General features: G+C 36.6%; 1 protein-coding gene across 5 annotated transcripts in view; it reads left to right on the plus strand.

The window, feature by feature from the left end:
* Positions 1-16,441, plus strand: part of TRIM33 (tripartite motif containing 33) — a 64,873-nt gene that overhangs the window by 18,144 nt on the left and 30,288 nt on the right. For all 5 annotated transcript variants that reach the window (XR_004973188.1, XM_036342333.1, XM_036342334.1 and 2 more), the window contains exons 4-6: positions 64-196; positions 11,638-11,754; positions 14,495-14,609. Coding sequence is in view for 4 of the 5 variants with exons in the window: in XM_036342333.1 (XP_036198226.1) it covers positions 64-196; positions 11,638-11,754; positions 14,495-14,609 (365 nt within the window). In the remaining variant the exon portion in view is untranslated. The remainder of the gene's footprint in view (positions 1-63; positions 197-11,637; positions 11,755-14,494; positions 14,610-16,441) is intronic.

Consider the following 16,441-nt stretch of genomic DNA (forward strand, 5'->3'; position numbering starts at 1 on the left):
ATAAGAATTTAGAAAGTTAGACAAAATTTTTAGTTTAAAAATACATGTTTTATTTTACTACAGAGTCTGTTGGAGCATCTGGTCAACGCCCTGTTTTCTGCCCTGTACACAAACAAGAACAGTTGAAACTTTTCTGTGAAACATGTGACAGATTGACATGTAGAGACTGTCAGCTATTGGAACACAAAGAACATAGGTACAGTCATAATTGCTTATCAAGAAATATTATAAAAAGTTCTTTAAAAATTCTTATTTACTTTTCCTAAAGCAAGTATGTATTCCACAAATTTCTTTGTTAGCATTTTAATTCTCACTTTTGTATATTTCTTTTTTTATATATATATATTTTTATTGATTTTTTATAGAGAGGAAGAGAGAGAGAGATAGAGAGTCAGAAACATCGATGAGAGAGAAACATCGATCAGCCGCCTCCCACACATCTCCCACTGGGGATGTGCCCGCAACCCAGGCACATGCCCTTGACCGGAATCGAACCTAGGACCCTTCAGTCCGCAGGCCGATGCTCTATCCACTGAGCCAAACCGGTTTCGGCTGTATATTTCTTTTTTTTTTTTTTTTTAAATATATTTTATTGATTTTTCACAGAGAGGAAGGGAGAGAGATAGAGAGAGTTAGAAACATCGATGAGAGAGAAACATCGATCAGCTGCCTCCTGCACATCCCCCACCGGGGATGTGCCCGCAACCCAGGTACATGCCCTTCACCGGAATCGAACCCGGGACCTCTCAGTCCACAGGCCGACGCTCTATCCACTGAGCCAAACCGGTTTCGGCCGGCTGTATATTTCTTAAAACGTTTTTGATAAATTAATGGTTTTCACATTCATACCTAATAATTTGTTAAAAATTCAGTGGTTCTCAACCTGTGGGTCGCAACCCCTTTGGCAGTCGAACGACCCCCTTTCACAGAGGTCGCCTAAGACCGTCCTGCATATCAGATATTTACATTACGATTCATAACAGTAGCAACATTACAGTTATGAAGTAGCAACGGAAATAATTTTGTGGTTGGGTCACAACATGAGGAACTGTATTTAAAGGGCCAGAAGGTTGAGAACCACTGCATTATATGGATTTGGGTTTGTAAGAATGGAATTGTATTTCTTTGTTTGCTCTGCCTTGGTTCAGATACACTTTTTTTCAAGTACTGTGTTATTTAGGCTATGAGCTGTGATCTAAAAAGGTAATATTCCCATGGGTATGGATAAATGATACCTATTTTAACGTTAAAGCATAAATAAACTGGTTTCATTTTAGATATACAATTTGCAGAAAAATCAGGACTTTATAAGCATCTAAGTAGCATAGTTACTAATTCTTTAATACATATCTTAGTATTTTAACCCGTTATAACCTCAGAATTCAATAGTATTTACTTATCACCAGTCTGTAACATCCTAACTGTTCTAGAATGTACTGAAATTTCTTGTCCGTTATATAACAAAATCCTCTAGTAAATTTCCCAGTTGATATAACATCTATTTATTACAGTTAAAAAGATGGTCTTGCTTACCAATACAAAATTTTCTAAAGTATTTTCTTAAAACAGTTCAGCTGAATTGGAAATAGGTTTTATGAATCTCCTGTCATAAAAGAGTAGGCCAAGTTGGATCAACCACACTTTCATCTGTTTTTTAACTGTAAGATGTCTTAGAGGTTTTAATTTGTTAGATTCATTGGAATTCATTTAGAATTCTCCTAAAAAGGAGGTGATACATTAATTCATAGTTTGTGCCACACTTTTCTGAATTCACACCAATTACCCATGAAGTGTTGGTACTAGTATCATGCCTGTTTTAAAGGAGAGGGAGTCTGTTCCCAAAAAGTTTTAGTAATGTGTACACGGTCTCACTGTTAGTGGTAGAACCAGAATTTGAATAAAGTGGTCAGACTCCAGATCTATTTTAGTTCATATGCTTATTTTCTCCCATATGGTATATAGAACCTAGAATACAGTATGTAGAATCCCTCAAAGCTAATCATATATATAATGCTCTTTGTTCTTTCCTAAGGCTGCACTTATGTTCTACAGAACATTTGATTAGAAATGTACTTAAAATGTTTATATCCTAATTTGTTCCAGTATGTTTCATCTTACCTGAAGGTTGGCTAATATTTTACTTGAGGTTACTAATCTTGTGCCTGCCTTTACCTCAGGGCCAAATCTTACCTTTGATTATTTTGTAATAATCTCAGTAAGATACTAGATTACTTTCTCTCAGCCTCAGTTAGATCTTTGAGAAATCTTAGATTTCTTAGGCTTTTTAAATTAATGACAAAATTCAAAAAGAACAAGAAGATGGCATCCTTTTTCTCATGAAAGAATAGCTTCCACTGCCCCTCTGTCAAAGTTTAGCCATGATCCTTCCCCTTTCTTTGTCATTTTCCTTGATAAAGGAAAATATACCAGGTCCTATTATCTGTTGAATGCTTTTCCCCTTTTCTTTAGTTCATACTTTTCACCTTTCCTCGATTGACTATTGCAGAACCCATGTCATTGGAATTAAAAACCTATGTTCAACACATTTCTAACTGGTCTCCTTGTTTAGAAGTTTATCTTGTTAAATTCATCTGTCCATATTGCTGCAAGGGTTATTTTGGTAAGATAGGGAGTTGCCCCCCTCCCCACCCTTCTTTAAAAGACCCCTTCAGTGGTCCCCCATAGTCAAAGTTGAAAGTGTTCAATATTGAATACTTCATTGAGTCTTACCCAAAATTGTTCTCTTCATCATCTGTATGAAGTTAAGAAACAGCCCACAAGACCACCCTTGCTTCTGATGCCAACTGCAGAGTTCAAAAAACCCAAATATAGGAGACAACAGCATGCAATTCAGCTCATTGATATGATTTGCTGTTGCCTTCTTCAGTTAAGAGTGGTAGCTTTCCAGACAGAATGTGCCTTCACCTTGGCACTGCCATCCATAAACGAAGCATCTCTCCGTTGGTTAATAGCTGTTTATAGAGCACCACTTGTGGGATCATAGGATTCAGCAGCTCCTCGGGTGGTTCCAAAGTCATACTTAAGGGGAAAGAGGCTGGGCACCTGCTCATAAAAACCATAAATACATCTTTGCATCCTCCTTGTTGCATGTTTGCGCACAAATAGTTTCTGTGTATACAGAACTCCTTTAGGCACTGCCTTCCTTATTAGAGTGCTCCTTCATCATCCAGGGCATTATGGGCATTTCAGGTTTCAGGGTTATTTTATGTTCTTAAGTCATAGAGTCAGTCTCAAGTAATGCCTAATGGCAAGCCAGTAATTTTCTCTTGCATGGCGTATATCTTACCATAGCACCCAGGAATTTTCTGGTCCACAATCCCCGTGGTTGCTGCTGAGTAGCACTGATAGGCTTTTTTTTTCTTTTTTTTTGATGGCATCCACTACTGCCTGCTGATCCTCCATGCCCATGGCCATCATTGTCTCCTCTCTTCAACCTCTCAGGCCTCATCTGGCTGAGGGACCTTGCAGCAGATCAGTCCCCATCTCACTGTGTCAAGCTGGGAGTGCTGGGTCCCCTGCATCAAACCACATTGTGAGGCTCTTCTCCTTCCCCTCCTCCATCTCCCTCTTTCATGCTCTTGCCCAAATTCCTGTTGGGTACAGCTACCCTAAGAAGCTTCTGATTTGAAGCATCCCCTAGTCTATGTCCATAAACTCCTGCAGACCCATCTGGATGGATCCACCATGCCAGGATTCCCCAGTTCCAATCCAAGGAGGGAAGCAAGAACATGTGGCATGACTGCTTCCACACACCTTTCTTCTCCTCCTCACATATCCTCCAGAGCCTGAAGAGCTGGGCTTTGCTTCCTTAACGGGAGAATTTAAGCTGCTGCTGCTGCTGCTGCTGCTCCTCCTCCTTGTCCTCTTCCTCCCCCCCTTTTATTTTTATTTATTTTGTTGAAAGTATTACATATGTCCCCCTTTCCACCCCCATTGACCCCTCTAGCCCACCCCCATCCCCCCTAAACTCCAGTTTGCGCAATCTCTGTTGCTGATACTTACAAAATCGTTCCGAGTATGGATCATAGGGCCCCAAATGCATCTGGAAATAGACTACTTTTTGTAATTCAGACAAGGCCTGCCCTTCATTCAAATACGAATGACCTTCTTTGGGGTGGTTGTATTGGTTAGTACTAGTAATATTACCAGATGTGGTAATATTCAAAATTCAAATATACCAACCAAATGTTGGGCTTCTTGTTTAGTTCTAAAGGTGGTTGGCAAAAACTATTCGTTACCTGTGGAATGTCAAGGCTATTCCGCCTAGGTTATTCGTAAGAATTTCACCAGTTTGGGCGAGTACTTGGACCTTTGCTGGATTTATTAAAAGCCTTTGTTGGTCGTGTGTGTCTCCATTGCATTTAAGTCAGTCCTACCTTCATCCTTATTTTCTGATATTATCATGATATCAATACAATGAATTATTATTCTTAGAACCTGCATGAAGTCTAAATCCCTTCTAACCAAATCATACCAGTAAACTGGTGAATTGAAATAACCCTGTGGCAGTACAGTAAATGTAAGTTGGGATCCTTGCACAGGAAGGAAAATTGCTGTTGGCATATTTTTGAGATTGAGGCAGAGAAGAAAACATTTTTGGGAATCAATCACTGAGTACCATGTTCCTTTAGCCTGCTGTATGTGTTTTTGTACTGTTGAAACCATATCAGGGACTGCTGATGCTATGGTGGCACTACTTCATTAAAGCTTTAATAGTGTGTTAGTCTTGATGAGCCATCCACTTCTTCACAGGCTGCACAAGGTTATTGTAACAGGGAATTCATTGGTACCAGCACTTTAGCTTCTAATTTGTTATTTAAGTGGTAATATCTTTTTGTCCACCAGGTGTATCCTATATTGTCTCAAGTTAATAACTTCTGTTGGCTCAGACATTTCTTTATGGTCTTCTGGTTCTTAAAAAGGAAAGCAGCTTTAGAACTTAATGACATTTTGTACCTTAAAACATTACATGGTTTCTAGTTAAACCATGGGGTTATCCCTCCTTACTTGAATAGTTCTCCTTACAGTAAATGAACAAAGAAAAGTATAGACTTATAAATATCAAGAAGTCACCAATGAAGATTTCAGTTACTTTTTAAAAAACAAGAAAATTGAATATCTAGTGATTCTGATGTTTGACTTGGTTGAGTTGAATGAACTACAATCCGAGGGTAAAGGAGATAGAAAGGAAGTCACTCTAGAGGTAATAGGTATTGCAAAAGTTGGGCTTTTTCTTTGAATAAATAAAATCAAAGGCTCTGAACTTGGGGATATTAGGTCTAAATGGAGGGTGGGGATGAGGAATTTGGCCAAATTGTAAAGATTAAGATTAAATCTGCACACTAAACTGGGACTTTCACTTCCCCCAACTTGATTCCAGATTACCAGTAGTGATACTTTCCTATTTTACTATTTCTCTCTATTCATTCCCCTTTCTGGAAATAGAGGCCTTTTAACTCTCTGGAGAAAGTGAATGATCAAAAGAAGCCTCTAAATGTTGACATTTGGGGATCATTTCTAATTAAAAAGATTGCCTTACAGTGAAGTTCACCAGCTCATAAGTTCTATTTCTCACACATGATTCTAAACAGTTTTGTATTGTTTTTAATTATTTTAAAAATTAAATCCTCTCCCAAAGAGTGAGGATATTTTTCCTATTGATTTTTAGAGAGAGTGGAAGGGAGGGGGAGGGAGAAGTGAGAGAGAGGGAGAGGAAGAGGAAAAAGAGAAACATAGATGTGAGAGAGACACACCTACTGGTTGCCTCCCACACACTATCCAACCCATGTCCATGCCCTTTACCAGGAATTGAACCCGAGCCCCCCCTGGTGCGCAGGCCAGCGTCTAACCACTGAACACACTGGCCAGGGCTCTAAGCAGTTTTTAAATATATTTAAATAAGAATGGATGGAAGCATCATCTCACATTTGGAGAGAGCCATTGTCATATGCCATACATTTTGAGATATGTTGAGAATTCTCAACTCCTGTCTCTCTTGTCTGCCAATATAGAGACTGGAAAAGTTGAGTTATCTTTCTCAGCATTCCTGGCATTAGAGTAGCTCTGATCCACAGTTTATGGCCATAAAACAGAAGCGGAATTCTGCTTTGTGAGTGATTTTCAGAAAGCTTTTGCCTTCCTGATGAAAGGGACAAATGTTGCAGGTGTCAGCCTTTTTTAGCCTTTTCTTTCTTGAATTTGGTTGTGATACCTGGAACTGGGACACCATTATATGCCTATCTCTCTATAAAGCCAATTTCTCCACTAACACACTTAGATTCCATTTCGTGTTATCTCGCCAAGGACATTGCTTCAGCAGTTTGTCCTTTTCTGCTGATGTCAGTTTTTCAGTCTAGTAGTTATTCCTATCAGTATTTCCATATTCTGCCACTTTTTCTATCTTTAAAAATAAAGAAAATACAAAACCTTTTCTTAAACCTACTTTTCCTGCCAACAGCTGTTCCTATGCCTCTTTGCAGCAAAATTTTTTGTTTTTAAATATATTTTTATTTATTTCAGAGAGGGAGAGAGAGATAGAAGCATCAATAATGTGAGAATCATTGATTGGCTGCCTCCTGCATGCCCCTACTGGGGATCAAGCCTGCAACCCGGGCATGTGCCCTTGACCAGAATCGAACATGGGACCCTTCAGCCTTCAAGACGATGCTCTACCCACTGAGCCAAACCAGCTAGGGCTGCAGCAAAACTTTTAGAAAGTATGCTTATATTTGAAGAGAGCCATTTCTACTGTCCCATTTCCTCTTAAATATGTACACACTTGACAGCATTCTACCTAAATTTTTTTTCAAGGTCACCAATACCATTGCTTTACTAAATCTAGAGGTCATTTCTTTTTTTTATTGATTTTTTACAGAGAGGAAGGGAGAGGGATAGAGAGTTAGAAACATCGATGAGAGAGAAACATCGATCAGCTGCCTCCTGCACACTCCCTACTGGGGATGTGCCCGCAACCAAGGTACATGCCCTTGACCGGAATCAAACCTGGGACCCTTGAGTCCGCAGGCTGACGCTCTATCCACTGAGCCAAACTGGTTAGGGCTAGAGGTCATTTCTTGGTAATCATCTAAATACTATATATATCAGCAACATTTGACATGGTTGATAATTCCCCTAAATACATATTACTTACTTGGCTACGAGGAGACCACATTTTTGTAGTTTTCTTTTACTACACTGATTACTTCTCAGTCTCATTTGCTTACCTTCCTGGACCATTATTTACAGCTACAGTCATGGGGCCTTAAATAACATCCATATGCTGATGATGTCCACATTTATGTATTTCTCAATATTCTGTACTTTCAGATGTATCTATTCTACAGACTGTAACAACGCTACTTGAGTGTCTGCTTTATCAAATACATTTAAAATTGAACTGGTCATCTTCTCCAAAACTTATTCACTGGCAGGCTTGCCCATCTCCATTTGTGGCCAGTGCATTTTTTTTTCTCCTGTTGTATAGGTCAGATATCCTGGCACCATCCTTGACTCCACTGTATTTTCATACCCAAATCCAAACTTTTGAAAATACTTGATCTGGGGATCAAGCCTGCAACCTGGGCATGTGTCCTGACTGGGAATCGAACTGTGACCTCCTGGTTCATAGACCTACGTTCAACCACTGAGCCATGTGGGCCAGGCTGATTCCACCTTTTATTCACAGAGTCCCGAGGGCCTACCTAGAATAGGACAGACGGTCTCTGACTTACGATGGTTCGACTTACAATATATTGACTTAAAGTATTTTGATCCACTGATATGTGGTGTGATAGTCTCTTGTAATGCTGAGCAGTGGCAGTGATGTGATTTTGGCCAGTTGTAGGCTAATGTAAGTGTTCTGAGCTCTTTTAAGGTAGGCGAGGCTAAGCTGTGATGTTCAGTAGGTTAGCTGTGTTAAATGCATTTTTGACAAGATATTTTCAGCTTACAATGGGCTTATCAGATCATAACCCCATTGTAAGTTGAACATCTGTATTTGACACAGATTTAGACATTTCATTCACTAGAAGATATTAATTAATTTAGATATCAGGAAAAAAGATAATAAAGTTACCTGAATATAGGAATTATCAATTCTATGTGTGTCGTTTCATAAAAATCAGTTTTAAGTTATATAAATAGTTGAGGGCCCTTTGCTCTATCTCTTAATTGGAAGCCCTTTCTCTTTTAATTGGAATGTTTTAATCCTGTTGCATATAATGTAATGATCAATATGGTTAGGTTTAAGTTTGCCATTTACTTTTTGTGTTTTTTTCTTTTGCACTTTGTTCTATTGTGTGTTTTTTTTTTAAAGATATTTTTATTGATTTCAGAGAGGAAGGAAGAGGAAGAGAGAGATAGAAACATCAGTGATGAGAAAGAATCATTAATCGCTGCCTCCTGCACGCCCCCCACTTGGGACTGAGCCTGCAACCCGGGCATGTGCCCTTGACCTCCTGGTTCGTAGGTCGATGCTCAACCACTGAGCCACGCTGTCAGGGCTATGTTGTTTCTTTCCTGATATCTTTTAAGTTAAAACTTTTTTTGGTATTTCATTTTATATCCACTTTTGGCTTTTTAAATTATACCTCTTAATTATTTTTCATGATTGCGTTAGGGCTAATGATATGCAGCTTTAACTTACAGTCTACTTAAAATATTGTACTGTTTACCACTTCACAAATATAGTAACCTTATGAAAGAATATAGGTTATCAAACCCTTATCCTTTGTACTAATGCCATATCAGTTATTCATACATACGTTATAAACTTTATCATACAATACTTAAAAAGAAAAGTATCTTTGAAGGAACTTATGAGAAGGGAAAACAAAAGCCCAGTCTTTTATATTTACCCATTTATTCCTTCCTATATATGAGTTACCATCTCTTATTATGCTTCTTTGTACTGAAGTATATTCTTCAGCATTTCTTGTTTTGCAGTTCTGCTGGGAATGAATACTTTCAGTTTCTGTTCACTGGAATATCCTCAGTTTAGGAGGATGTTTGCACTAGTTATAGAATTCTGGGTTGACATTTTTTTTCCTTCAAATTTAAAACTCATTACTTTTTATTCTGGCCTTTTTTTGTTTTTAATGATATTTGCGGCTGCTTTTAAGATTTTCTCTTTTTCTTTGGTCTTCACCATTTGACTATGATGTTTTTAGGTATGTATTCCATTCTATAGATTGTGTCTGTGGTTCTCAGAGCTTCTTGTATCTGTAAGTTTATGGCTTTTATCAAATTTGGGAAGTTGACCGTTATTCAAAAAATTTCCCCCCGCTTCTTGCTGTCTTGTGGGGCTCCAAGCACACATATGTTAAACTGTTCGACTTTGTCACATAGGTCTCTGAGACTTTGTTCATTTTCTTTCAATCTATTCTTTCTTCTTCAGACTTTAAAACTTCTTATTTGTATTCATTTTCACTAACCCTGTCTTCAGCCATCACCCATTTGCTGCCACGCCCATCCAGTGAATTATTTCAATTATTGTACTTTTTTAGAATTTCCACTTATTCCTTTTTTTAATAGTTTCCATTTTTTTCTGCTGAGCTTTCCCATCAGTCCACTTGTTAAGAACCTGTTTTCATTTATTTTGAAAAAGTGTATGATAGCCCATTTAAAATCTTAGCTTAATAGAACATCTGGACTATCTTGTGTCAGTTTTTGTTTTTTGAGTATATTTTCCTTTGAGTCATACTTTCCTGTTTCGTCGAATGCCTAGTGAGTTTTTATTGAGATTTGGATATTGTGGGTAATATATTATTGAAACTGGATTCTCCCTCTCTGCAGACTCTTCAATTATTGTTCTAGGGGGCAGTTGAATTACTGGTTGATTGATTACCTTTTTTTTTTTTTTTTGTAAGCTTGTTTTTATACTTAGTTAGGGATGGTCTGTGGAAAGCCTAAGGTATTTCCCAAGCCTGTAACTTGGTTGAACTTAACTTCTAAGCTCTGTTTCTTGAAAGATCATATGAAGGTTTAGTTTTAGGCTTTGTTAGGACAGGATAGGCCTAGGGTAGAAGTTTTTCCACCTATAGTTATTTTCCTTTAAGATGTGGCCTTTCTGGTTTCTTAGGTAGATGCCTGGGAGGTGAACAAAGTCCCTTCCCCCACTGGCTCAGCTGGAATTCTGTCGGCCAGAACCGCTTGGCCTCTGTTTTTTTTTCTTCCATAGTCAACTTTTATAGCAGCCGCAAGACCCTACCCTGTACATGCGTAGCACAGACATTGCACATGGTTTTGTGAGGGATTCACTTGCTCCTCAGCCTCTCTCTGCACAGCTCCTTCTGTTCCAGGGCCCTGTTCCATGGATTCCAGGTGCTAGTAGTTCCCAACCCTGGTTTCTGCCTCCTCAGCTCAAAGAAACTTTTGTACTCTGCTTGGTCTCTAGCTCTCTGTGCCAGTTATCATGAAATTGTCTACAGACAGAGAGGCAGGCTGATTGTGTTTCTCTCCAAAGGACTGCCGAGTTTCTCTGAAAAATGAATTTGGCAAAGGTTTCCCAATGACTGAATACAATTGCCTCATATATTTTTGTCTTGTTTTATAGTTTTTGGTGGCAGGGCTAGTGATGTACCCGTTAACTCTGTCATGGCTGCGAGTGAAAGTTTCCTTAATATTTCCTATCCCCTATTGCAGTTTGTGTACACTAGTATAGTTAGAGAAGGGTATTTGTGGATTATTTTTGAGCATCAATATGGTTTGAGAGTGGTTGCTTAAAACCTGATGTCAGGCATTTTAAAGAGTAAGATGGTTTATAATGGTGGTCCTTTGAATAAAGCAATGTAAGTAACATTTCTCAAAAATATTTTCCTAAAGAAATAGCTTCTTGGAATGTGTCCTTTAAATTAAAAATGGGATGGATTGATGAATATCTGTAAATAAGCTTTAAAGTAGATATTTACAATCTTAGATATATAAGTACCTAGAGCACTTTAAAAGAATACTGATGCCTTTGTGCTACTCCAGACTGGTTAATAAGAACCTTTTATTACATTTTGGACATCAAAATCTTTTTAAAAGTATTTTAAGAATACTGGTAAGTCATCGTAGGTGGTTTTAGTTTTTCAGTGAAAGTAGGTAACTACTGTAAGAAGAACCTTTGCCAAATTCGTTTTTGTTTTTTCTGTAAATTCTTCTAAAGTTAAAAAAGCTTTTCAGATGAGATCCAAATAGCTGGTAGAAATGACATAAATTCGTATTTGCTATTAGTCCTCTCAGGGAGCTAGGTTTAGAGCTATGATGACAAATCAAGGTTTCCGATCTACGCATATTGTCTTCATAAGGTACATTTATCATCAGAGAGAGAGCAGCTTGTTTATTGAACTTTTGCTAATATTTGGATTAAAAAAAAAGTCATCCTGAATCAGAACTCTAATGTAAGTGCACTTGAACAGTTTTTAAGCTATTTTTTTAATCTTACAATGTCTTTTCAGGGTTGGGTCAGATGGGGAGGTACTGGTAATTAAAAGTTGCTATTGACGTAATGTATGTGTGGCCAGTATACAATGCTGATCATTTAAGTAAGCTTTCAAGATTTACCTGTGCAGCAGTTCTTCGTGTCCAAAATCTTAATAATTTCCTGTTTAAGTGTGGTTTTGTTTTGGCTTTAAGGTACCAGTTTTTGGAAGAAGCTTTTCAAAACCAGAAAGGTGCAATTGAAAATCTGCTAGCTAAGCTTCTTGAGAAGAAGAATTACGTTCATTTTGCAGCTACTCAGGTGCAGAATAGGTAAGTGTTGCCTTAAAACTATAATTTCACTTAAAGGATTATTAAATACAGTGGGTTCAGTTTAAATTTTTAAAAATATATATTAATACTAAGAATATTTAAAAATATTAGTTTTTGGAGGGGTAAATGGTGTAAGTTTGAGTTCGGAGTATAATATTTGTTAAGTAAAATTTAATTGGCCAAATTTTTGAATAGTCTTTTAGGATACATCTTTGACTGTTTTGTAATAAGACTCTAGTCTTTGTAAACCTTAATTAGATGTGAAAAATGCAATTAATAATAAGGAATTGAATTATAAATTAAAAAATATAATCCTCACCTGAAGATATGTTTTTATTGATTTATAAAGAGAGAGAAACATCGATGTGAGAGAGAATCATTAATTGGTTGCCTTCTGTACACACCCTGACTGGGGAACAAACCCACACCTATGTATGTGCTCTGACTGGGAATCAGACCTGCAGCTTTTTGGTGTGTGGGACAGTGCTTCAAACAACTGAGCCACCTGGCCAAGCTGAATTATAAAATTTAACTAGAGACAGTGGAAGACACAGGAGAGAGAATGTGAAGAGGGTGGACAAATTTATTTTCTCATCTGTAAAACAAGCATTAAAAACAGTACTTCTCTTAAAGTATTATTATAAGATGAATATATAGCACATAGTAAACTCTCAAATTTTTATTGTTGTTATTATTTTTATCAATAACACCATTAGTATTTAAAAAACCCTATTTTGGTTCATTTCTAAGTAACCAAATTTATTGATAAGGCAAATGGGAGTAAGTTTCATAAGTGAATAGATTAACAAAATGGGGGCCCTTAATGTAGGAAGACTAACACTTGGAGCTGGCATAATTAAAACTTGTATATTCCTGGTTTTATGAATAGGGTTGATAGATGCTCATTATTCAGATTCACAAATACTAGAACTTTTAGGTACTTTTGGAATATTAAAATTCATTTATGATTATTTAAGATGGCACCTACTAGATACTAAAAAATATTAAATAGATGAATGAATGAATGGTACATTATATGTTAGAAAATAGAAAATTATATATTGGACAGTAAGGTGGTAGAATTTTCATCTTAAGTTGCACGTACACTGAGTGGCCAGATTATTATGACCGGCCAGATTATTATGACCACCCCATCAGTACAATGAAGTGAATTAGTTATGCAAATAATAATAATAAAACCTTGAGAATATTTGCTGAGGAAGTTTTCAATATTCAGTATTTTTGGAAGTGTCAATGAAGTACTGATGGGGTGGTTATAATAATCTGGCCACTCAGTGTATATGTAGACATACAGACACACTAATCATGGATGGATGGTTCTTATGGATATGCCAGGGTGTTTTGGGTATGTTGATATGTTGTGGGTGATATTGGAGATGATAACTGTCTTATAAATTACAGATAGATGTCCTTTTTAGAGAAAGGACATGAGTTGATTCACATGGCAGTCTGATATTTTTGTCTATATGTTTTATACATATTTTGTATATATGTTTCTGAATTTATGTAGAGAAATAGCGCAAGAAGTTTATGTTTTATAAGATTGTAAAGGGTTGGGGAGATTGATGATTTCATCTGCAGAAAACTTTTAAACAAAGGTATTAATGATGCTTCTCCGAGACATATTTTTTGATGACCTTTCTCTATTTTTCTTCCTTCACAATTGAACATATAGTAGACATGCTTAAATCCAATGAGAGTCTGACTATGGCTAACTGCTCTCTGCTTTCAGCTTGCTTAATGATTTCAATCTTTGGCCAAAATCATTGTAAGTTTGAGTCCCATATGTCTTATCATTAGTAATCAGTACTCCCATTAAAAAAAAAATGACTTTAAGGACAGAATTGAATAAAATTTTTAAATAAGTGCCCAAACAAGCACTGATATACAGACAAAAGAGAGAAAACTATGTTATTATGATTAAGTGTATTAAAGTCCTCAGATTTGAATTTGGCAAATAAAGACCAATTCAGGATTTGAAAGTATGGGTTATAGTTTGTACAGAAGTAGAATGAGTTTGAAGGCTTCCTTATGGTTGTTTAATATTTTATTTATTCATATTGGTGGGATTTTCCCCTATTTATTTTGTAAATAAAATATGCAACCAAAACTTTTCTAACCACAGTGGGAGCTTATACCAATTTCTAGAACATCTAACAGCTATTTTAAAAGAATGGATTGAAAATGTTTTATGCCTTTAACTGTATACAATAAGAAACCATTTTGAGAAGATTTGTGAAAGGGGCATATTACAACCTATATTTGAAATGGTTAAGTTAGAAATGAAAATTAATGATTCTAAGCTTAATTCCTATTATTTGAAAAGGTAATTATTGGTTGCAACATTGTTTTTTTGCACATTGTTCTTCAAAAGCATTAAGATTAAATAGAACCAGTGTGCCAGATTTGATACCAGCAATCATTGATGTCAGATATTTGTATATCACATTCATGTCATGGGAACTAATGGAGATTACCATCTAGATTAATAAACTGGCCTTTATGAATTTAATTTAAAATGACTGAATATTTAATCCATTCTTAGTCCATATACATAACTTGCTTGGACCAAAATGAGTGATCAGGTCTGCTGAAACATAAGTAATACATTTTGGCAAAGGTTTAATTTTAATTGCTCGGTTAAGTGCCCAGTTGAATTTCTGTAAGTTGATGATTTAGAGATAAATTGATAACCTAATGATGCATTTCTCTTATTCAGGATAAAAGAAGTAAATGAGACTAACAAACGAGTAGAACAGGAAATAAAAGTGGCCATTTTCACCCTTATCAATGAAATTAATAAGAAAGGAAAATCTCTCTTACAGCAGCTAGAGGTACGGTTCAAAGCCAAAATCAAACAAAAACTGCTTCTATTTATCTTTAGCTGTTTTTTAATGTTTATTGAAAAGTCTCTTAGATTGGTTGGGGGGGAATACGGAAGTAAACTAAAAAAAATTTTTTTTTAATGTTCTATTGATAAATAGACCTTTTTTTGAGGTAGTTACTTTGCACCACAATTTAATAACACTGATTTTAGCTGTATAAATTAGTATTGTCCTCTTAGGAATTACAGAATTATTATTAAAATGTGATGTAACTGAAGACAAAGCTAACCCATCACATTGTGCCACCTACCCCCCCACCCCCACCTCCCAAATTCTCAATTTAACTTTTACATACATATATGAATGTATATTGGGAGTCTGCTTGAGTCATTTGCATGTTTCACTTAATTTAAAAAAATATTCCATAGTTTTGCAAAAAGTACTGCTCATTTTGAAATTTGTAAACTTTATTTATTTGTAAAATAGATTTTTACTGATTTTTTTTAGAGAGAAAGCAAAGGAAAGGGATAGAGATATAAAAACATCGGTGAAAGAGAAACATCAATTTTCCGCCTCCTGCAACCCCCACTGGGGACTGAGCACACAACCTGGGCATGTTCCCTGACTGGGAATCCAACCTGTGACCCCTTGGTTTATGGGTGGACAATTAACCATTGAGCCACACCGGCTGGGTGAAATTTGTACACTTTAAACTTACTGATAGTTTTGTTATATTAGGTCTTTGTTTTACATATTTGAGATTAATATGTAGATATAAATTTCTAGATGCGAATTCAATCAATTTGTGAGACCCAAATTAAGTTTTAATCAAAGATTCATCATCTTTACTGACTATAGTTGATTGGTTCTCAAAATTTTGTGCTCCTCAGTAGGCTTACATGATATGGGGTTATATTTTCTGCACTGTTGAACATATATTTTTTTCCAATGATTTCTAAAGAGAGTGGAAGGGAGGGAGAGGAGAGAGAGAGAGAGAAAGAGATAGAGAGCGCGCGCACGCGAACATTGATGTGAGAGACACATCAATTGGTTGCCTCCTGCACATACCCCTACAGGGGGGCAGAGGTCGAACCTGCAACCCAGGTATGTGCCTTGATTAGGAATCGAAACTGCAGTCCTTTGGTCTGTGGGCCGATGCTCTAACCCAGCGGTTCTCAACCTGTGGGTCTCAACCCTTTTGGAGTCGAACAACCCTTCCACAGGGGTCGCCTAAGACCATCGGAAAACACATATATAATTACATACTGTTTTTGTGATTAATCACTATGCTTTAATTATGTTCAGTTTGTAACAATGAAAATACATCCTGCATATCCGATATTTACATGACGATTCATAACAGTAGCAAAATTACAGTTATGAAGTAGCAACGAAAATAATTTTATGGTTGGGGGTCACCACAACATGAGGAACTGTATTAAAGGGTCGCGGCATTAGGAAGGTTGAGAACCGCTGCTCTAACCGCTGACCCACACCAGCCAGGGCTTACAGGAGTATTTTTTGATTACTTCATAAGTATTAACTTCATTACTATTAACCTCAAATTTTCCATAGTAGATGTTTTTCTGTTCTGTTTCTCATAGAGCACTTAGAAATATTAGAAACATAATTACATACAAGTGAAAGAAATGATGTAGTGTAGTTTTATTTCTGAATTTCATCCTTCTATTGAGACACATTGTGAGATTAAAAGTTCTCTAACGCATATTGTTAGAGTTTATGGTCTCTTTCCTGTTACACATCCAGCCAGTTACACTTAACCCTGATAGATTTTTATTTTCAAAAGGACCATGGGAACAGAGAGAGCAGTGGGCATGTAA

The sequence above is a fragment of the Myotis myotis genome, unplaced genomic scaffold (assembly GCF_014108235.1).
Source record: "Myotis myotis isolate mMyoMyo1 unplaced genomic scaffold, mMyoMyo1.p scaffold_m19_p_18, whole genome shotgun sequence".
In the NCBI taxonomy this organism is placed as follows: domain Eukaryota; kingdom Metazoa; phylum Chordata; class Mammalia; order Chiroptera; family Vespertilionidae; genus Myotis; species Myotis myotis.